At 41.9% G+C, this 22,674-nt stretch overlaps 3 protein-coding genes across 10 annotated transcripts in view; all 3 read right to left on the bottom strand.

Annotated features, from left to right (window-relative positions):
- Nucleotides 1-1,441: 1,441 nt before the first annotated feature.
- LOC122783924 (protein downstream neighbor of son homolog) lies at nucleotides 1,442-9,558 on the bottom strand. Of its 2 annotated transcripts, XM_044048902.1 has the most exons (16): nucleotides 9,001-9,558; nucleotides 8,419-8,493; nucleotides 8,110-8,310; nucleotides 7,829-8,007; nucleotides 6,672-6,747; nucleotides 6,471-6,573; nucleotides 6,067-6,163; nucleotides 5,832-5,981; nucleotides 5,533-5,731; nucleotides 5,382-5,451; nucleotides 4,813-4,943; nucleotides 3,320-4,213; nucleotides 2,842-3,210; nucleotides 2,518-2,576; nucleotides 2,247-2,366; nucleotides 1,442-1,598 (listed from the first exon to the last, which is right to left on the bottom strand). In XM_044048902.1, exons 1-12 carry the CDS (start codon nucleotides 9,430-9,432, stop codon nucleotides 4,073-4,075), a joined length of 1,854 nt encoding a protein of 617 aa, XP_043904837.1. In that variant the 5' UTR covers nucleotides 9,433-9,558; the 3' UTR covers nucleotides 1,442-1,598; nucleotides 2,247-2,366; nucleotides 2,518-2,576; nucleotides 2,842-3,210; nucleotides 3,320-4,072. The 2 variants fall into 2 exon arrangements, with proteins under 2 accessions (XP_043904837.1, XP_043904830.1); XM_044048895.1 differs by having other exon boundaries at nucleotides 2,842-4,213.
- A 386-nt stretch (nucleotides 9,559-9,944) lies between these two features.
- Nucleotides 9,945-15,163, bottom strand: lg2h19orf44 (linkage group 2 C19orf44 homolog). Of its 2 annotated transcripts, none has more exons than XM_044050427.1 (10): nucleotides 14,668-15,163; nucleotides 13,989-14,141; nucleotides 13,734-13,882; nucleotides 13,113-13,584; nucleotides 12,427-12,766; nucleotides 12,172-12,251; nucleotides 11,058-11,499; nucleotides 10,890-10,979; nucleotides 10,349-10,515; nucleotides 9,945-10,261 (listed from the first exon to the last, which is right to left on the bottom strand). In XM_044050427.1, exons 1-10 carry the CDS (start codon nucleotides 14,791-14,793, stop codon nucleotides 10,175-10,177), a joined length of 2,106 nt encoding a protein of 701 aa, XP_043906362.1. In that variant the 5' UTR covers nucleotides 14,794-15,163; the 3' UTR covers nucleotides 9,945-10,174. The 2 variants fall into 2 exon arrangements, with proteins under 2 accessions (XP_043906362.1, XP_043906369.1); XM_044050434.1 differs by having other exon boundaries at nucleotides 12,436-12,766; nucleotides 14,668-15,139.
- Nucleotides 15,164-17,435: 2,272 nt separating this feature from the next.
- Nucleotides 17,436-22,674, bottom strand: part of runx1 (RUNX family transcription factor 1) — a 34,995-nt gene continuing 29,756 nt past the window's right edge. For all 6 annotated transcript variants that reach the window (XM_044019263.1, XM_044019267.1, XM_044019266.1 and 3 more), the window contains 2 exons: nucleotides 19,536-19,682; nucleotides 17,436-19,219 (listed from right to left, as the gene is read on the bottom strand). In XM_044019263.1, the coding sequence (XP_043875198.1) occupies nucleotides 18,675-19,219; nucleotides 19,536-19,682 (692 nt within the window). In that variant the 3' untranslated portion in view covers nucleotides 17,436-18,674. The remainder of the gene's footprint in view (nucleotides 19,220-19,535; nucleotides 19,683-22,674) is intronic.

Raw genomic sequence — 22,674 nt, 5'->3', positions numbered from 1 at the left:
CACACAGCGCCGTAAACACTATTTAAAGTCCATTTCATAATTTGAAACCAGTAAAGGGTCATTGGCTCTCACTCACTCAAGGGACCTGAAAGTATGACAGCACCACAGGCATCATTTCCTCTTGTACAGGTCTGAGTCCCGGTCGCAGTACAGAGAACGCTCTCCTTCGAAAAACAGAAGTTGCACGTCAGAGCCTCGCCTGCACGGGAGCACAAGAGAGTATATTATATATATATATATATATAGTATATATAGTACATTCTCAAAAACAAAAAGATGCAAAAATTATGAAAGGAGGTCACTGAAAAGCATAGTAAAGAAAATGTATGAAAAAGGCAAAGGCCTTACCTTGATGTAGGAGAGCCAGCAAGAGCACAACGGCACACGCAGCAGCTCTCATTTTATGTCTAGAACTCACACAAGTTTATCCTTTTAAAAGAAAAGAATATAAAATAAACACGTTTCCTTTATTAGTAATTTCGAGTTTCTGTGAAGTGATCTCATCCTTGTCTGCAGGTGACGATAAACAGTGGAAAACAACGTTTAAAAGGAGAACACCGACATGAGTGGATACAAGTGCAATAGTTGTTATGTACAGTGTAATATACAGTAGATGGAGAAATAGCTTATAAAAGCATTATATTAGTATCAAGTGCTTTTCCATGTATACATAACACATCACACATGTCAGAAGGTTCCATGGATAGATCAGCCTTGACACCATGAAGCAATAATGACACAAGAGAGAGTTGTTACCTTGTTCTCAGATGCTCGGCGGGATTATTCTTCTGGATTCAAACCCTCTCTCTTCTTTCTTAACTACAAACCACAACAACTTGTTCCACCTCTCTTCGCTGTGATTGGTCACAACTGAAAGGAAATTGCAACCGATCACATGACCGAGGCCTTGTCAATCTGAGAAGAGCAAACCTGATTGATTTGAGTGTTGCGTCACGGTGTGATGAAAGTCACCTCAGTGGAGCAACTGTCACTGTGATTCTCCTCAGGACTGAGGTCAAATCTAACTTTGCATTGATTCAATCCAGTGTGGCTGTAAAATAATCTTAATTGCAATATAAGGAGCCAGAGACTCATATGAACTCATCTCAACCATCAAAAATCCTTCAGTGAAGAAACAATCTGTGTTGCTGCTTCTTACTCAATCGACACAAACATCTGCTGTTCTTCTTTGGGGGCAGTTTAATGTTTCAGCAGAGGTGACGCAAGAGGGTTTCACTTTACACTCATAGAAATGAAGACGCTTAGAAAACCCATGGGGCTTTTTGTAAAAATGGAAAATAATCAGGCATTTGTTGATTCAATTTAAAAAAAATTTAATAGACTGAAAATATTTTCAGTGTTTTCATGGACAAAATGTAGGAAAAGCAATTGAAAAACACAGTCCTAAAACAATTGGTACAGAGGACAGTTTACCACTGGGTTACATCATTACACTTTTTAATTGCGCTAGAATTGAACAAAATGAAGCAATGGAGCAGCAGAAATGGCTCAGTTGCAGAGGTCAGTATAGCAGCATGTGCCAATCTTGCTGAAGGCTCGACAGACGATTTTATTCACGCACGTACGGACCGAAGATCCTGGAAATCACAAAACAGGGTGTTAATGAGACATACAATCACACAGTCGGGTACGAAAATAGTTTGGATGTTAAATTTAAGACAACTTTTTTTTGTCTGATACTTGAAGAATATATTTGGCACTTTATTTTTTCAATTTTTTAAAGAATTTTTATTAATCCCCTTAGGGAAAGTATTCCTCTGCATTTGACCCATCCTAGAATTAGGAGCAGTGGGCTGCCACACTGAGTAGCGCCCGGAGAGCATTGGGGGTTGGGTACCTTGCTCAGGGGTACGCCAGCCCTTTTTGGCCGGGTGGGGATTTTAACTGGCGACCCTCCAGTTACAAGTTCCCTTTCCACTTGGCCACGAGCTGCCAAAAACATTGCATTGGCCGGGAATCGAACCCTCCCGCGTGGCAGGCGAGAATTCTACCACTGAATCACCAATGCTTGTTAAGCATTATTTTGTTGGTAGACAGGAAAGTTACGTTTGTAAACCTCTCACTCTCCCACACCAACGTCCACCATCCAGAAAAATACTGAGGTCACATGATAATATAATATATATGAATTTACTGATGGAGGCAGCAGTGGATTAACAACTCCTGTGTGCTGTAGGGTAAAATCGCCAATTTTCTCTATGGACTTTGTCAATATAATCACTTACTTATTCGACTTGGATACACGACAGCCATACAGGCACCGAATTGTGAACAGCTCTTTGTCGTGGTAGGAGTGCAGAGACCTCCCCCCCTCGACTTGCAGTAGTTACACGTCAGGGCCTCGCCTGTAACACACACACGCACAATTAAATGAGTGTTTGTTTATAACACGGTGGAAAATGATAACAAATGCAGCTGTGGAGCAAATGGAATCTTGAAGAAAAGAGGGGGCTGATGGGGGGGGGGGAAAGGCAAAGGCCTTGAAATAATTAATACCTTGATGTAATAGAGCCAGCAAGAGCAGGGTGGCACACACAGCAGCTCTCATTTTTAGTCTGGAATTCAAAAGAAAACACTGGATGTATTTGTTGTCAAGTATTCTCTGTTAAATTAGCTCATCCTTGAGTGGAGATCATCGCGTTTTAACATGGTGCAATACTAACAGAACACGCAGTAAAGTTTCGATAAAAGCATAAACATAGATAAACATAAAACATAGCATAAAGATATTTGACATCCTATCATGTACAGAAATATTACATTAATATCAGATCTTAGTGTTTCCATAAAAACAAAGAGGGCACGAAGAATGGTCCTTACCTTTCTCTCAGATGATCCGTCTTAATCTGGATTTCCCCAAACTAATCTTACTTCACGGCAAATCACGACGCCCTGTGATTGGTCGGAACTGACCGGAAACGGAAGCGACTGAATGTCCGGTCACGTCAAGCGCAAACTTGGTTTATTTTGGTGTTGAAATGTGTTTTATTGTCCAAAAAAAAAAAGTGCAGTATCTATGTTACGTCACCGTAAACACAAGATAGAAGATAATTCATATTTGCCTTCAGTCAGTTCGGTGATGCAACTGCTCAAACATCTGTTCCCGTTTCCTTCAATACTGCTTCCTCTTCCTCAATCGACATGCTTCATGTTGTTCAGTCACGTTGCAGCAGAGGCGATGTATGACTGCTTCAGAGGGTCAGCAAAATGAAGGCGCACCTTCTTCTTTTTAACATGCTTTTGAATATGGAGGAACAACTCATTCACCTTTATTAGACATTTTAAAACCAGAACTTACAAAGCTTCCCGCACACGGACAGGAATGACCATCACCTCTGCTGAGAGAAAACGTTTGTTTGCGCCACCGCCGCTCAGAAATGTTGTGACATCGAGGACTTTCCACCAGGGAAGCAAGACAGGAGTTTCCCTGTCAACTTATATCACTGCTGTGGGAACTCGTAACTCTTTACAATGTTGTGTGTGTTATTTTAACGCAGCTGATTTTCATTAAAACGGGTTCATACAGGCCAGCCTCCCTTTTTCCAATAACTATATAACTTCACGACTCACATTTTCAAGGAAAAGGCCACATCACTGCTGTTGTTTCAATGCTAACGCGCTGCATAGGTTATTGTTGACATATTACAATACAGACGCCAACTCTCCCTGCAATCCTCAATACATAAACAATAGAGAGCAAATGAATAAATCAATCATAATAATGCATTTATTTGTCATTAGTTCCATGAACTATGCCTTGAACACTACATTTCACAGAGAATGACTTTATTACCTAAGCGATCAAGTCCTGAACACAACTCACAACGTCACACCACACCAACATACATTTTTATCAATTCTTCCTCAAAATTAAAACAAAATTTAAAACAAACTCATCCTCCGAACAATTCATTTAAAAGACCTTAAAAATAAAAATATATAATGCAATAAAATCTGTTTTAAAAGACATTTTAAAATGGGGTTGCCTGTTCTCTGATCTGAACACAACAAGTTTGACCGACGATAACTTATGTGCATTGTCCACTCAGCTTCAGTTCTTCCATGTGTAGCTGTAGTTGTTCATGTTGATGTGTGTCAGCGCACTCTTACCCAGGCTGGACGGCTGCTGCAGCTGCTGGACGGAGGCAGGATGGAGACCGCAACCGGACAAGTCGACCGATCCCCCGGTACACTGCAAAAACACACAGTTTGAATATAAAATCCATGCCTGCTTAAGTCTATGATATCTTAAGAATATGATCACTGCTTAATCTCACTGTTAGAAAGCATTTTCAGACGGGAAACTTAAGTTTGTAAACCGTCCACTCTCCTACACCAAAGTCCATAGAGAAAATCAGCATTTTAAGCTCCCAGGGACACAGGAGATGCTGGTCTGCCGCTACCTCTTTGGTAAGTTTGTGTCACTCGGGTAAATCTGAACCAACAACTTCAAAAGCTGAAGTAAGATAATAACACACTTGAATTTAGCGATAGAAGCAGCAGTGGAACAAAAACATCCTGTGTGCTGTGACGTAAAATCAAAGAATTTCTCAATGGACTTTGGTATGGGGAGTGAGTGGTTTATTGTGAAATCCCTGTCAAACAGACACCAAGACCAAAATTCTAATTCCACACACACCCTTAGACCAAAGTCTGAAAGATAGCAGAAAGTCTTTTTGTAAAACAAAGATTTCAGTTTTTTATTTTACTGAATTTGCAAAAAAAATATAAAGAACTCTACGTTGTGAATTGTGCACTGAGCCAATGTAATCCCATAATTTCAAGTCTTACCTGCTGCGTGCTGGTATGCGTGTTCATGACAGCAGTGGGTGCGTGCGTGTAAAGTGTAGCAGAGAAGTTTCCTTTCTGTGAGGGTCGAAGAAGGGTTGTGATGGTGTGCAGAGAGGAGGGGAGGATGGGTCCTGCACCACACAAAGAAAAAATATGAAGAACTTTAATGAAGATCAATACATTTAATGCTTTTTTACAGCTCATCAAAACATTTAACCTTGTCAAACAAACCTCTGGAAGAAGAACAGTGACAGCTGTATCGGAGAGCAACGTACGTTAACAAACTCACATGAACTCAGCAATAAAGCCTACAAATCAGTAGTAATAGCTGAATGTAAATACATTGAAGGAGAAGCATCACACTTACTGGAGGAGGTTAGCAGGACCCGACTGAGTAGTGTGTAGCTGTGCTAATTGCTTATCAAATCTTCAATTTTTGTGTTTAAGTGGCAGATGAGGCACAGTTCTATTGTCACCTTCGCTGTTAGTTTCATAAATGAGAGTGAACGTCTGTGGCCACAGCTCTGTGATTACGATGAGAATGATGAGCTCCTGAAGCTGCAGTGTACCTGTGATCTCCAGACTGCTGATGTTCTGGAAGCTAGAACCGACCTGGCTCTTCACGTTCACACTGCGGGCCTGACAAGGACACACACTCGGATTAAGACTTGATCGCCGCGCTCTGTGCATGCGTGTGTGTGGGTTTGGGTGCGTTCATACCTTCAGTGTTTGCACTGTTGCTCCCCTGAAAGCGACAGGAGCCAGCAGTGTTGGTGGTAACCCGGCCTGGGAACCTGCTGCAGCCACAAGACTCTTACAGTTAATGAGGAAGTTGATGAGGGTGAAAGTGTGAGGTCCCTCCACACACACCACAGACTCTGGTTTATGGTCCAGAGACACAGCGTGTCCCTCTTTACGACTGAACAAGTAGTCAAAGGCCGTGACTCTCACAAGTGTATACGACACGTACAGTAGAGGTGTAAACACGGGACACAGTCAGAGTCAAAGCAGAAGGATACAGTTGTATGATGATGTTGTCGTGCTTCTTGATTTTGTCCTGGATTCCCATCTCCTTCAGCCAGGAGAAGCTGCTGTCTTCATCGTTGTCTGCGTCATTTTCCCCCTCGTCACCTGCCGGATAGTCCACGCCTTCTGTCAGCTCAGAGCACCTGTGATTAAAAATCCAATTACAACATCATCAGCTTGTGTTATAACTAAATATAAACAGAAGAGCTGAAGAGGGAAAAAACTCACTCCTTCAAATCCTGCTCCTCTCCTTGCTGTTCAGCCACGTTCTGCTGGCCCTTGCTCCTCCGTCTCTCCTCCACTAGAGGGAGACTGAACTCTATACCTGAACAGCAAAGTAGTTTGTTAAACACATGAGCAGAATTTGTTTTGTTAAAGAGGTTCAAAGGTCCAGCAACTCATCTGCCTCCATCATTCAGTTCAAATGTGTTACGTGACTTGAAATTCACCTAAATGACATAAACTTACCAAACAATGCAGCAGTAGACCAGCAGCTAAGCTAAATGGGTGTCTTACAGCAAAATAAAGCAGTAAACATATTCTGAAGACATCATCAACTCAAGCTGATGTAGATTTAATTCGGTGAACCTTTTTTTAAATGGTATTTATCCATTTTCTCAGGATTTGCTCACCTTCAGCCTTCATCGCCTCCCTGATACCTCGAGTTGTTGGAGAAATCAGTGCTGTGATGGTGTTGGAACCACCGAGACCTGCTGCTCTGAATAAAACTGTAAACTGACATCACAGATTAAAAAAAAAGCACAAGGAGTCATGTTATGCCTTTAGTGACTGGATATGATCTTTAAAAAGAATCAATACACAAAAAGAGCTACCTGATAGGAGCAGAGGTAGAAATAAGGACACAGTCTGGCCTTCAGGAGACCGTAGAGAGATGACAGACTGACTGACCTGTGCGGGAGATGGACACAGAGAAAACACTCTGATGTGAAATGAGTATGACCAAGTATCTTCTATGCAAATATAACTTAAACATGTTGGAAATGTCATATCTTTAAGACAACTTGCAACAGAACTAGCGTTGCAATGGTTAACTGATTATTGTCATTTACTAAATTCCTCGCTTAGTCCGTGTTTTTGTTGATAAAACAAGCATCTGAAATGTGGATATACTCTGGTTTCTTTGCTCCATTAAACAAAGAAATCATGAAAACTGAATCATTTTGCTTTGTGGACAAAACAAGACATTTGAGAACAGTTTAGGGACCAAACAACTAATAGATTAGTCAAGAAAATAAATGACAGATGAATCAATTGTATGAATACTTGATACTTAGTTATTAGTTGCAGCTAGAGCTGAAACAATTAATCGTTGAATCGATTATTAATTGATCACTAAATTAATCAACAAATATTTTGATAACTGATTATTCAGTTCGAAGCTTTTTTCATGATTAAAACAAGATTTCCGATTGTTTAAGCTTCTTAAATGTGAGTATTTTCTTCATTTCTTTGCTCTGGATAACAAAGAAATCATTCAAAGTGAATCATTGGTTTGTGGACAAAACAAGACATTTGAGAACATCATCATTTCCAGGTTTGACAAACACTGATCAACATTTTTTTAACATTTTCTGATATCTTATGGACCAAATGATTAATCGATTAATCGAGTTGAACTCAAACTCAACTTTCTGCTACAGATTGAATAATGGCAAAAACAGCAGAAAAAATATGTAGAAATCCAGACTGGTCCATTTTTGGACTGATGGGGGGACCAAATTTATGCTCCATCAACTTTAAGAATTAAACATTCACTGGTCTGTGAAGTTGTAAGTCAACCAGAAAACACCTAAAACTAACAAGCTAAAACGGCGTTGTAGAGTCAGACACACTCCACTCAATAAATCAATTCCTTGCTCATGCTTGAATACTGGGACAAGGTGCAATGGTCCAATTAATTGACGTAGTTAAGCAACAACTGTAGCTCGACCTAACTGTCCATGGAAAGTACTGACACCTACAGCCTCACCATTCACTCATTAGACTCTGCTGCAGTGACACGTCTTGTGCCCAGGGGGTGCTCTTCCCCTTGAAGTTCCTCTCAACATTGATCCTGGGGAACAGAGGGATCCAGGGCAGAGACGGATGCTGCCAGTACACCAGACTCTGCTGGAAGGCACAACGAAGGTCTGGGCAGGACCTGGGATCCTGTGCACAGAGGGATGAAATTCACTGTAGGAAAAGTAATCTTTGTGAAGGCAAAAGGATGCTCACTGAGATGTCACATGTAATAAAGGCTCAAAAACCTACCTGTAGACTGTGAGGCAGGGGAATAAACTGCGCTCTGCAGTGCTGGCTGAGCCCCAGGGCCTCCTCCTGCGCTTTAGGCTGCTCGGACCATGACAAGGTGAGGGGAGACGTGAAGAGGAGGCGAGTCTTCAGGCTCCAGTCTGCTGGAAACTCTGTACACACGGGAGGAGCGATAGAAGCAGGAGCGATGGCCTGGGGACTCTAACAAGAGAGCAGGGAGAGGACAGGTTGGTCATGTATCCTGAAAAGATTTAGTGAAGACAGCAGCACATAAAACTCTTTCAATATTACAAAAGAAAACACACCAACCTTCAAAAGTGGACTTTTAGCATTTTCCTCCTCTTCTTCAAACAGAGAGTCATCCTCAGAGAAAGTCAGACACTTCTACAGCACAGAATGGACAGGAGAATATATGAATATTATTATATAAATAAAAAAATCCTCCTTCTTCAGACTTGGTATTAAAAGGAATAGTCCAAGTATTTTAAGTTTATTTATATGAGTTACTGACAGCATATAGATATCACAATAGAAACACGTTCACTCAAGGGGGAAACTTGAGAGTAAATAGTCCTCTGGAAAAAGATTCAGAAAACAAAAGTGTAACTATTTACATAAAATCCTACACCTTTAGTTTGAAACAAAGAAACACAGGCTTTACGTAACTACATGTTAACTTTGCCTGGATTCGGCTCCCAGAAAATGCACAAAATTTAAAAAATGAATGAACGGATTGACCAAACTCTCGCGTTGTTTTAAAGTGAGATTCGTGTCAATACATTAAGCCAAGTTACTGACTGACATGTCACCTCTACAACCACATTCTCTGTGTCGAATAAAGGCTTGACACACATAACATTATATTATTCGTTTATTATTATCATAACCAACCTTGCTGGAAATCTCTCCTCGCTCCCGTTTCTCGGCCTCGGTCAGACTCGAACTGAAAGAAAAAACTCCCTGACAGTCAGTCTTTGTTGACATGTCTTCCTCGTTGTCTCTCCGTGTATTTAAAGCCTCAATATTCCCGTCATCGTTATGAATTATAAACTTCTTGTTGGGGCTGTACGTGTTTTCGATATTTGCGAACGGGTTTCTGCGTTTTGTCCCGCCTCCGGAGCGGTTCTGGCTGTTGAAGAGCGGCCCCGGAGAGAAAGGCCGAACACAGGCCGGGGAGGAGCTGCTTTGTCCCGGACTGTCTGTAGAGTCCTGGCCGCTCGGGCAGGGGGAGACACCGGCGATGCTTCGGGCTTTTTTCCTCCTCATTCGCATGATTTCCGAGGGTCGCTTGAAGCTGGGTGAATAGCCTGCTTTCTGAGACATATTGAGGACTAAAATCTCCAACAAAAGTGTTTCAAATTGACAGATAAAACTATTTAAAATACACCGTTGCTTAGCTTCCGTTGCGCCTTCCACCCGATACGAATTTGGCGCGTGGCGTGATGACGTACATAGAGCCGCGGCGCGCGTGGTGCGTTTATGCTCGTAGGACCTTTGAGTTTTCCCCAATGATAATCATTTTTAAACGCTGAAATGTCATTTGTAGTCTGTATGGAGTCATTGAACTTTACCAAACACAGGCTTAGCAATATGAATAATGTTTTTGAAAATATGATTAAAAATATAATCTGTTGGAAAAGGCTGTGTAACAGTGAGATGAAGGATTTTAATAGGTGAGTTTCTTAGGCCCATTTAAGAATTAATGACATCTAAAGGTGAGACTGCAGATTGTAACAAATAATTACCACGATTAGTTCCCAACCTGTGAAAGTATCAGAGGAAGTCAGAGGAAGTCATAAACACTTCCATTAATTTATAATTAACTGCAATAAATATATCCTTGAATAAATTGATTTATTTATCTATAAAAATACACAACATTACAAAGAACTCAATATTTTCATGAGCAATTTTAAAAAGTGGATTTAAAAAAAATAACTTGAATCCATTATTAAAGAACACACCAACATAACAGTGATGCTGTGTAAATCCAGGTCATTCACACATTCTAGCATCACATGAATCAAGTATTAGTTCAGCTCAGTAATTCAGTTTCACTCTGCATTCATGTGCAATTTCTGCTCATTTCCTGCTGCACCTTCTCTAATGCTTCCTCCATCGTGAGCTTTGGAGATCTGTGCTTTCGAACGCGCTGTGGAAAGAATGAAGGAACACAGGTGTTTAGAGATTTGTCACATTTCTGCACATTAGATATTGAGCTCGGAGTAGTAGGCTTTACCTCCTTGGTGTCTTCCAGCGTTGTGTATCTGTAGTTTGGTGGCTCCAGACTCTGCACTAGGCTGAAGTGAATGCGTTGGCTGCTCTCGATGAAGCGTCTTGTCATGGCGAGCTGCTGTTTCAGCATCTCATTGAGTGCAAATACAGCTGGACTGAAGGTGCTGAGAGCTGAGGAAGGCGACACACGTCACAAACATGAGAAAAAGTGTTTCACAACTCTAACAACATGTCTTTATCTTATCTGGACTGGTTTAAAGGGAACTGCTGTGGCCTGCCTGCATGAAGTATGCCGCCACTAAAATAAAAACTTATTTGACAAACACATGTTAGTAGAAGTCACATGGTGGTACAGTGGCTAGTATTGTTGCTTCACAGCAAGAATGCTGCTACACATGTGTGTGTGTGCGTGTTAATCATTTTTTACTGCAGTACATTCGCCAAATGTCCTAATTTCACACAGAATAAACACAAAGTATCCACGGACCAAAGTCGCATGAGAAATATAACACAAAGTAATCACTTTGCATTCACCTGGCTCTTACCTTCCACTCTTTCTGCACTGAGAGTATAAGCAGTCGGTGGTGTGTAAGTCATGAAGGTCGGGGCCGATGGAGGATTAAATGTAGCCGTTCCTGCAAACAGACATTTTTTGTTGTTGTTGCAGCTTAATTCAAACTTTTTGAATTTAATATAATGTCGAGCAGACTGACCAGTTGACCAGGAGTATGCCACAGTGTCAGGCTGTGTTTGCACTGCTACATCTTTAACATTCTTTCTCTCTGAAGAAGCTGATCTCCTCCTCTGGTGATGTGGCGTGCGTCTGCTGTGTGACACAGATCTGGAGCTTCTGCTGCTGCTGCCATACGACTCCGACGTCCGACTGCAGCCTGAGGTCTGTGAATCTGTGTCTGAGAAACGGCTGGAGTAATCATTTTTCATCCTCTCGCTGGACGCGTCTGAACTCCAAGCCTCCTTCCTGACCTCAGACACCACATCTGTCTCTTCTCCTTGCAAGTCCTCTGCAACATCTTTGGCGCTGTCATCCATCTCTGTCCTGATCTCACTCTCAAAGTCACTTTGATAATCTAGCACTTCCTCCTCCTCCACCCTCAGTCTTGGCAGCTGATGATCTCTCTGATCATCTCTGATGATCTAAAGTGGGAAAATCCAGCACAAACATGATTCTTTTCATAGAACTGATGAACTGATTTATCTGCTGAACATGTCATCTGCTTGTTGACTGTCATCGGGAAATTTGCTGAGTTTTTCTGGGCTATGTATACTGGATTTTTCATCTATTGAAATTACATATAAAGTGTATGCCATTTCTGAGTCATTTTTAATGATCGTTTGAATAATCATTGCAGCCTTAACAACTACAGCTGTAAAAAGTAATCAATTAATCAAAGAATACTGAATATTAAACTAATCTGCAACTATTTTGATAATAGATGAATTGGCTTCAATGTTTTATTATAAAATTCTTTTAGTTCTGATAAAAAAACAAAACATTTGAGGACATCATTATCACTTTGAGATTTGAGAAATACCAATCAACATTCATCACTATTTTCTGACATTTTGCATGTTCTCCCCATGTGTGCCAAAACATGCAATAATGGGGTTTTTGGTTAATTGGACACTCTTAATTGACCATAGGTGTGATAGGGAGAGTGAATGGTTGTTTGTCTCTATATGTGGCCCTGCGATGGACCACGGTGTACCCCACCTATCGCCCTCTGTCACCCCTGCGACCCTCGTGTGTAGGATAAAGTGGTAAAAAAAGGATGAATGGATGTTCTAATTCATTTCTGTGTTTCACACCTCCTTTCTTGGCGTTTCATCTGTGATTTCAAAGGCAGCGGGGACAAGATCATCTACTGTCATCACGTTCATCTTGAAATCTGCAACAGCACAAGGTCACAAACAGAGTTTTGGTTATTGGATCACTCCTGAACCATCTTTAAGATTCAGACACAGAAACAAAAGTAGCATGCTACTTCTCGGCATGTCAATTTTGACATCAACCAACCATAAAATATACATATAATACTGGTATAAAAAGGTACAGGAACACACTTCTCTCACTTTCAAAGGCAACTGAGCTCATGTCGCTGTCAGGATCTTCAGAGCGACGCCCTGCAGGGAAGAGCTCCTCCAGAGAGAGCACATCCTTGTGGCCAGACATAGAGGAGAAGGAGCGCTGGAATGAAGGGGGAGATTTTTGTCTCCTTTTCGGAGAGGGGGAGACGTGAGGAGGAGAAGGGGACAGAGAGAGAGCAGAGGGGCTGAACTGGGCCCGAACATGGCCAGTGAATCGAAAAGGAGAACTATGGGAGGAGGGGGAGGCAGGGGAGCGAGGCGGTGCTCGGTCAGAAGGGGGAGAAGGACAAACAGAAGCTGGAGGTGATCTGTTTTCCTGTAAGAAAGGAGAGCATAGTGTTGGTGCATAATGGGAAATGCAGTGGTTACATTTGAAACAATCAGCACACACCGTGTAACACCGAATAATACAAATGTTTGCTGTGCTGAAAACGTTAACACACATTCACAAACAAATACTGCCAAATGAAGGTAGAGTACCAACAATCTTTCAGATTTCAGTGCATTTTAGAAAACATAAGAGAGTGTTTTGTTGGGTATCACAATAAAATTGAGATTTTCAATTGTTTTAATCTGCGAGAACAATTATATTGTGCCATTTTCAACCTCTTAGGCTGTAAAATGAAGTAACTGAAAACTGAGCATAAACAAATGAAAGAAACCTTGTTTGCTGTTCTCACGGAGAGCGTTCTCTGTGGTCCAAACAAACTTCTGTCTGTTGAATCCACAGAGTCTCCGAGCAGTTTCTTCATGTCCTCTTCATCACTCTCCAGACTCACACCACTCACTACTCTCAATGACTTCTTCTCCAAACCAACCGAAGAGAGTGCAGCACCAGCAGCTCTGGACCTAAACCCGACACCAGGACCTGAGCCTGTGGGAGTCCCAGAGGCAGCAGCGTTTGTGTTGTCAGCAGCCACCGCAGCCTTGGTCTTGAGGAAACGTTTCCCCTTCAGACTCTGTTCACTGCTGGACTGTGATGACACTGGCCTTCTCTCTGGTTCTGGAGATGGTGACGGAATTCCCTGTGTGACTGGTTCCTGGTTCTGCTTAAATTTGCGGAAGCGGCTTTCAATTTGAGCCAGTCTACTAATCACAGCAGTCTGGGAACTATGCTGGGATGATGACACATACCTGACAAGATAAAATGAGAGGGATGCATTAAAGGTTCCAGTTTTTTGAAGTGTGTTTTTTTGAGGTACAGCATGTTAAATTAAACAACACAATCTATTTACACTATTTTGCTCATTATTATTTCTGCCTCTTTTTATATCTAACTATACCTTGGCTCAGACATTGGCTGTGTTTGGCTCGTCCTCACAGGTGACTGGCTGTTGTTGGTTGAAGGTGGGGGAACCTTTTTCAAGAACCTGCTCCCTCCTCCTTGTCCTGCCTCTACTCCTACTTCCAGAGAGCTTTGAGGTCTGAGGGCCTGACGGGAGAACACAAGACAGACTCAGACACCTTCACGTAAAAATTGTGGTCATTCCTGAGCAATACATCATAAAATAAATACCATATCTTCTGAAGCTGTTTACCTTGGTGGGAACCCCGTCATGTACCTGAATCTTTTCAGGAACAAGAGTGTCAGCTCCATTCTCTGCAGAAGAAGAGCTGACTGACAAATCTGAGAGTAAGGTGTGGGGATTCGGAGGAGCATATCTGGTCTTCATGAACTTGTCCACAGCACCCTAACGGAAGGAATCAGGAGTGACATAAAGAAAGCCTGTGAGCAGTAATGGAATGGAAAATGATCACATCCACATAAGTTTTGATGTACATAGTGTGATGCTTTAGTGCAAATAAACCACACATTAAAGACATGTTTGTTTGGTTGTATGAGGTACTGATATATCTGACTGTAGCAGCCACCTCATTGGCTGATTGGCTATTTGAGTTCTTATTCTATTCCAAGTTTGTATTTGTCACTTCTCTGCCTTTGACTCTTGACAATTATTCCCATAATCAATTCATCTGTAGACGATGTGCAATATACTGTGACAGAGGAGCAAAGACAACACAACATCTTCAAACCCACTCAAACTGATGGGTCCGTTATCAAACAGTTGTCATTGATTCATTGGTCCCACTTTTTGCTGCTGTAACAACTGAAAAACTAACACCTCTTATAGCCAGAAAAAAAGATTGGTGTGTGACGTCTACTGTGCATTTATTAAAACACTAAATACAAACTAAAATAACCCCGCTGAGACTCACTGCATGTTCCCGGGTTGTGTCTATGGACCTCGGTGAGGACTCAGAGGCTCCTGTGCTGCTCCTCTTTGCGGACAGCAGAGCCTCCGCTCGGACCAAGGCAGAACTTCGACCGCCTCGTTTCCACATCTTCCTAATTTCTGGTGCTTTTTTTTTAAATTATTTTAGCGCAACCTCACTGTCCTGACGATGTTTTAACGGCAGCCTTCATTACAGGCAGCAGTGTTAGCTAGCTGGAGGCTAAAAACATGTTAGCTAGCTACGTGTACACGGCGCCCTTTGACATGAAAGGCTCCGTTACACATTATCCCCAATGCCATGTGTGAATATTTAGATTTACAATGTAAATTGTACACTGAAACACTAGTTGTACCAACTTAACATCTACTCTAGCGTCCCTTGTTGCCACGGAAGCGCTTCTTCTTCTACCCTTCAATGGCTTTTGCTAAACAGCCTATAGGTGCATTACCGCCACCTACCGGACTGGAGAATAGAACAGAACAGCTGTTTCTTATATTAAAGTGGAAGTTCGGGATTTTTTTGAAGCGTGACAGTATGACTTTATTAACACTAATGTCACTCTGCGAAGTCAAATCATATTACAGTATAAACATCAAATGGTAGCAGATATTAACTAAACTAACTTCTTAAGTTCAATAAGAATGATGATTATTATTACTGTTATAATTATATGATTATATTAATTATATTTATTAGTCAGAGTCAGAATAGGACATTTGTTTTTTATTTTATTTACGTATATATATGTATATATACATATATATGTACAACAGAGCTGTACACAAAGTCTTTGGTTATATTATAAATAGGTAATCTCTAGTCTGACATGTCCCCCTCCTTCTTTGCCATCACCACCTCTGTCCCTCTGTCACAGTGATTAATAGAACATTATGTAAATTCTGGATCCATGTTAATTTCCTCCACATTTGTCATTACTATGGGTCATCAATCACAGCTGAAGCTCAGCCAAGCGCCAAGTGACGGCCACTGTTGGGAAATCAATTCCCGCCTCTGTTTGTTGGCGAGAGTGAGAAAAGGAGGATTCTTTCTAAGCTTCAAAACAAAGAGAAGTTTGATCTGCAAATGACTTAGAATAATGAAATATGTTTGACCCTTCAATGGACACAAAGAGAGTATAAATCCAGGATCGGGCTTCTAATACAAATCGTGTAAATCTAGGTGAATCTGTGTGGCAAAGTTTTGCATTCTTGAAAAAGAAAAACTTTTAGTTTCAAAGTCTTAAAAAAACCGGAATCAAATGTGTCTCACTGTATGCAACACTGAGATGTAAGGACGCAGCTTGGCCAGTAGATGGCAGTGTTGTCTAAGCCTGTTGCTGTACTACGGGACATTTTCCTTTTTCAAACAACCCAACAAGTGTCATGAGTAATTGTCTTCTCACGGAAAACTACATCTGAAATAGAGCTTGTGCACAGTTCAGACAACCACATTAAAATGAGTCTGCAGTCCCTTAAAGGCAAATCCAGTGGTTACTAGAACTGATCTTTTCCAGCCTCATTTTGTCTGAGTCATACATGTAATTGTTTTTCCAGGCAACCAAGAACAACCCACGTGACATGGTCTTTTCAAGTGCTGCAGTTTCTCTCAGAGTCACAACAGTACATTTCAATTAAAATCATATTAAATTAAAAGTTCTTACAGACAAACCTCAGCAGGCTGCCTCGTGTTTAGCCTCAAACCTCCCCCCCAAAAATTAAAGGTATAGTTCATAACATTTAAATTGGTGTATGAGGTAGTTTCATGGACTCTAAGGTGGTGGTGTCTAACAGCAAGATCAACATATTCTTAAGATATTATATGGTTAATCAAATGCAGATTTTATGAGGCAATACCTTTACTTATTTTAGAGCCTTTTCTGGCATATTCACTGTACCACTCATCCTCATGGAGACCAAAACCTGGTCCAAATGAGGCAGAAGCTCATTTATGTGGCGCTGTTTTAATTGCAGTTGGGTAAAAGTTGGGGTTAGGCATTAACTGGTTAAGGTTAAATGTCAGAGTCAACTAGGCTTTATTGATGCTGAAGTGTCCAAAGAACAATAGCTGCACAAATATGTGTGTTTGTGTGTAGTAACCACGACAACAGTTCTATTTTCCTCACAAGAGTATTTATATAAATCACAAACAAATATGAACTGTCCATTGTTTTAAAATAAAAAAGTCTGTGTGCATGAGCGTGTGAGAGAGAAAATGGAGAAAGAGAAAAAAGACAATGAGCAAAAGAGAAAGAAAGAGGAGAAGGGATGACGAAACAATGTTGAAAACGCAGTATCATTTACAGCCATGGCTATATACAGCACAAATTACTGTGAATCATGAGTCGCACACAAGCACACACTCACGCACACACAATGCTACCAAACATGGTACTGTGGGAATAAATTAACACATTACAAAATTACTTACTGTAATGATTTCTCAGTGCAGTGAACTCATGAGTCATTGGTTTGGAAGCCAGTATCTTGAAGTGTATCTGACTACGTGTCAGCACCTGACACAACTACATAAAAATACAACCCCTTTAACCAAAGTGGAGCAGTTGAATTACCTGATTTACAGGTGATTGGAAAGACAAGCTGGTAACTTGAACATGTAAAAAAAACCCACCTTTATTATTTAAAACACTTAACAATAAAGTGTTTTGATGGGTTGTGGTTGTTGTCTGGTTTTATTTTCAGAGGCCGTAATAACCACCTTAGTGGGAGAAGTGATCCCATTTCATGATTTTACTCAAAAGGTTGGACTTTGACGATGAAAATGGTTCTTGGAGCAAAGGCAAAAACAAACAGGTGACAATATTTGGGATGAGCAGATCATCTTTTTACAACACCGACAACATTTATGAGTACAAAGGAGGCTGGATTGGGATCAGTCCAGTGCCGCTGCATGCACTGTGTCAGTGTTAAACCAAAACACTCCCCCTGCTTCTCTCCATCCGTGTCCATCCACGTTTGGGTCGTCCATTTACTAGAAACTCTACTCTCACACAGGGCAGTGTCTCTCACGACTCAGTCCGTCCGTCAGTGCCATCGTCCTGTGCACCTGTCAGTCATTCTGCTCGGTTTTTTTTCAGTGGCCAACATTGTTTGTCAGTAGCGTGTTTTACAGTTGGCTGCATTCGGCGCCAAGTCATGTGATGACATTTTTCCAAATAGTTCCTAAAACAGTAATCTGTGTTTGGTCAGCGTTCAGCAGAATTCTAAAAAGTGTCACAACATTGAAATCATTTGCCTGTTGCAATGATGGAGGATTCACATGTGCATGGCCAGGCTTTGGCCTCCATGTCACTGTTCACTGTTTATTATTTTTACAGCCTGAAGAGAAATGTGAGACACAAGAGTGTGGTTGTGGTCAAGCGATAACAAGAGAGTCTTTGGCTATCTGCATATGAATGCAGATGAAATGAAAAATCAATCCATGATACATTTAGGTCAATTTGGTGCATGACTGAGAAGTCAGGAGGCTTAATGCCCTGACTTCTACTTTTATGTGCAGGAACTGTTTATAGAGCACAAAAACAATCTTTAAATCCTTTTTAATCGGGAGTATTCAATTGTACATTTTGGAATACATAACCAAATCAAGACTTCAGATTATTTAAAGTATCAGAATGTCCCAAACTGACACTGGGACACTAAAGTCGCTCTCAGTCTCAATGTTGCTGTGTGTTCAGTCAATGCCATCACATGACCAGGTTTTAATATCACAGATATATAGATAGATATACGAAGACACCGTAAATCTACCCCGGATAATAAGTCAATGCTGCTGCCATATTGATCCTAACAAGACCAGAACAGGGGAGTTGCATTTTTCTGGATAAAGAAACGTTAATCTGATTAGGTTTTGGTCTTTCCTGTATGACAGCAATGTTGACGTATGGCTGTAATGTGCCCGAGCAGCCCACATAAATATGTCTATGGTTGATATCCATTGTAATTCGAAGGGTCTGCGGCCATGCTGGCTGTTCAGTAAGGTCTCCACACAGCCTCAGCAGCGGCCATGTTCGTCGGGGAGCTACTGTGGCTGGACTCCACCTCGACACCCACTCCTTCATTCTGATTGGGCAAGGAGGGGTGCAGGAGGGCGGAGCCTGTTGAAGCGTTGGTGCACGGCGGCAGGATCCTGGGAGGGGAGCGCGAGTCACTGCTGCCTCCCCCTCCGGCCATCATGGAGAACTGGTACGATCCGGCAGCAGAGTAGTACAGGTGATAAGGTGAGGAGGTGGACTGGAAAGGTCCATTCTGAGTCTGGTGCGGGGTGTTCGCAGGGTAGGGAGGAGGCAGGTAGGTGTGGTACCTCCCTCCCGGCGTGGTCGCCATGGCTGTTGCCATAGTGATGCCAAGGGCGCCGTTGGAGACAGGGTTGTGAGAGGGAGTGTAGGTGAAGGCAGCCGCTGTGGGAGTGTAGTGGACGCGAGGGTCCGAGAAGCGGGAGTCGGGCAATGAGGGGAGAGAGGAGAAGGATCGTTCCAAGGTCATTCTGGGGTCACCAAAGGCCGTGAGGTCAGGACCTAAGAGAGAGAGAAGAGGTCAAGGGTTAAAATACATGTTTCTACTCACACGGTTCACTGTATGTGGGGGTGTAAATGGAGAATTAGATGGGATCCACATCTAAGCCCTGATGGACTCCACGCTGTTTGTTTAGTTTCAGAGAGTACAACGAACAACAATGGTGAAAAGAACAGGGATCTTTTCATTAGACTGACTGAGGTGAAACAGAAAGTGACGGCAGTAGAGTGTGTGTGTTTGTGTGTCAATGAAGAATTTGATGGGTCCCAAATCTGAACCCTGTGAGACACCACCTCTGTGTGTGTGTGTGTCTGTTACCTGTGAGACGTGAGGACAAGTCACTGAGAGAGGAGCGGCCGGGCGATAGGGGGTTGGCTGTGTGGACGGTGGGCGTGGTTATTTGGCCAAGGTAGGGATACGATTGGTCGTAGGACCAAGATGGAGACGACTGCATCTGTCTTGAATCTGAGCGAGAGAAAAAGAGAGACACAACTTAATCAGCGACAACATTCAGAGCCTTTAAACAAGCGGCCATCTTGTTTCAGGAGGATGGCTGAATGATACTGCAGTTTCATTAATGACATTATAAATATCCTGACTTTTATTTGAAGCCTCTGATAGGCTGGATTCCACAATACACATGAAGGCTGCAAGGATTAATAAAAAGAATGTTCATTCATTATTTTAATGAATATGTTCTGGTTTCTTTTCTCCTCTATTAAACGACAGTTGAATATCTTTGGTTCGAGGATGTCATCATTTTGAGGTTTGGGAAACACTCATTTGCAGAGGAAATATCTTGGATTTGGAAAACTTCAATTGCGTCATTTGTGGAGAGAAGGCCGCTTAAATAAAAGGCTGATTTACGCGAACGCGGTCTCGAAACATTAGCGTTTGATGGTGAAAGAAACAGAAGAAAGAGTGATGGAGGAGAGGAAGCAATTAACTTTGTGTGTGGGTGTGGATGGAAGAAGGGGGAGGTGTGTGTGTGTGTTCTTTTATTTAATCCAGCCTTTTCCCCACAGTCTAATAAATGGCACTGATCATCCACAGACTTGCAGACAGAAGTGTATGTATGTGTGTGTGTGTGTGTGTGTTTGTGTGTATGTATGTACGTGCAGATAGACGAGGAAGCAAATTGTACACAGCAGCTAAGACGCCAATGGAGACTTTTCAAGTCTTGCCAAGAGCACTGACGTGCGTGTCAGTGTGTGTGTGTGTGTGTGTGTGTGTATGTGTGTTGTATGGAGGTTGTGGGTGGAGAAGGCCAGGCCTTGTGCCAAGCCCCCTCCTCTCCTGGCTCCTCTCCCCAGGCAGGGAGCACTAATGTGGGCCAGAAGTCATGCAGTCAATGGCTGGCTGTTTGGAAATAGAAGTGGAATATAGTAGAGTACAATAGTGTTGCATGGCTTAATGTAATCACAAACATCTGTTTTATAATACATATATATACATATACATACACACACACAGTTATACATGTATATATATATATAAAAGATAGACTTTACAGGATTAGCTGCAGTACCTTCCCACAGGGTTGCACAAAACTTAATGTAGAATGTATAACCATGAAATCACCAGCATCGTGAGGGCACCATTAACTCCACATAACTCTACCTTTTTATGAGGGTTGTGCATGTGCGGTGTTGCACTTCATGGTTAAAGAAAGGGAAATATATTAAAGTGTAAACGGCTAACGTTAGGGAAGCCAGCAGTGATTGTACAATCAGCACGAATAGTTGCATTATTTACAATAACGCGTAGGAAATCAATCAGACGTCGCGGTTGTTGTACATTTGCATTGCATTTGGTGTGTTTTTTTGCATCCGAGCACTTCCAGCCAGCTGACTCTCATTTCCTCCTTGATGCCCATCTTGCTTCCTCACTTACACACACGCACACACACACGCACACACACACACGAAGGCCCACATAAGAAAACACGCAGTTTCTAAGGGCTGCACACACGCGCGCAAACCCCGCATCCCCTCAATGTCACTAGCACTAAAGGCCGAAAAGGGAACAGATACTATCTTTTTGTGCCATATAGAGTATCCACGACAACACACACGCTCACGGAAACACACACACACAGACCACAGTAAAACCACAGGGAGGAACAAGTTTTGATGCAAGCTGAACGTACGTTCACACACTCGCATACACACAGTTTTTTGTTTTTATTTGTTAAAGGGATAGATCAGGAGGTCAGTGACGCCTGATGCCTTTTTTGCTGAGAATTAGCCTGAGACACGGAGGCTCAACTCGGGCCAAACTAATCCACCCAGTTCAAAAATATTGACTGGTATCATCATACATGCCTTAGAAAGCAACAATAAATAATAGAATCTTTAATAACCTATGTGCTCGGCTGAAAGGAAGCACTGCAGAGCGTGATCACACGCATGTGCTGCTGCTGCAAATGTCTCACAATATTCGGCAGATATGGACGTCCAAACTGTGGTGAAATGTAATTGTCACTGTGTGTTTTGCTGTGAACGAGCTCATCCAGTGTGACTTAAATGTCCTTAAAATGAGGTCAGAGGTAAATCTCTCAGGGGGAGACAAAGACAGAAGTTCCTCATTTGAGGAGAACACAGCAAAATCCCTGCCTTTTAAAGTCATGATAGCGACTCAATCCACTGTTGTGCAACTTAACGTATACCTTAATCCTCATCAGCTCAGTAACCTGTCTTATGCAACTGGATAAACAAACGTCATTGAGAATTCTCACCATGTACAGTCATGCATAGACTACAGTGGCACATCTATGATATCGGCAGCAAAGGTGTGTCATAGTAAGTAGAGAACAACAGCATTACTAACATTTATTCACTTCCGTGACGTCCCGTGACTCTCCTGTCCACACAGTTGCCTCACTGGCTTGTGTTTGAGCTCATTGAGAAACTGCAGGAGAGTAGTTTCTCAATCTTAAAGCTCCGGCCTGGAGCTGAAGTGTCAACATGTTCAAACGTCCTTAAGCAAGACACTGAACTCAAACTGGCGTTTGTGTGAAAGCTGCTATGAAAATACCTCCCTAGTTCTGGTGTGGTTATTCTCTGAAGGATAATAAACCCTTTTTTTATAAAAATCCATGGAGAAAATGGGTGATTTTTAGCTCACATGGAAATGGAGCAGCTGGTCAACTGTTGCTTTGTTAATGAGTTTGTGTCACTAACGTAAATCTGAAAAGAGCATGTTTGAACTGACTGGTGGAGTCAGCAGTGGGTCAACAACTCCTGTGTGCTATGATGTAAAATCACTGATTTTCTCTATGGACTTTGGTGTGGGAGTGAGTGGTTTATAAAGTGACGCAACCTTTACCTGGAAAAACGACAGGATAAAGCAAAAACAAATGATCCTTTGATGAGATATTGTGGATTTACTGTAAGTAGGTGTCAGTTTTTGTCAGGTGAGCCTTTTCTGTTATTTTCTTCTGTCTCCTTCGACAGCC

The sequence above is a fragment of the Solea senegalensis genome, linkage group LG2 (assembly GCF_019176455.1).
Source record: "Solea senegalensis isolate Sse05_10M linkage group LG2, IFAPA_SoseM_1, whole genome shotgun sequence".
Lineage (NCBI taxonomy): Eukaryota > Metazoa > Chordata > Actinopteri > Pleuronectiformes > Soleidae > Solea > Solea senegalensis.
This window is presented reverse-complemented; position numbering and strand designations above follow the sequence as displayed.

Excerpts from the sequence above, each read along its gene's own strand:
- lg2h19orf44 (XM_044050427.1), bottom strand. The coding sequence starts at position 14,793 with ATGTGGAAACGAGGCGGTCGAAGTTCTGCCTTGGTCCGAGCGGAGGCT. Across the intron at positions 12,767-13,112 it reads CCGTGAGAACAGCAAACAAG|GAAAACAGATCACCTCCAGC; the intron begins GTTTCTTTCATT and ends CCTTTCTTACAG. Across the intron at positions 11,500-12,171 it reads ATGAAACGCCAAGAAAGGAG|ATCATCAGAGATGATCAGAG; the intron begins GTGTGAAACACA and ends TTCCCACTTTAG.
- LOC122783924 (XM_044048895.1), bottom strand. The coding sequence starts at position 9,432 with ATGTCTCAGAAAGCAGGCTATTCACCCAGCTTCAAGCGACCCTCGGAA. Across the intron at positions 8,494-9,000 it reads GAGGAGAGATTTCCAGCAAG|AAGTGTCTGACTTTCTCTGA; the intron begins GTTGGTTATGAT and ends TCTGTGCTGTAG. Across the intron at positions 4,944-5,381 it reads CAGCAGTCTGGAGATCACAG|GACCCATCCTCCCCTCCTCT; the intron begins GTACACTGCAGC and ends TGTGTGGTGCAG.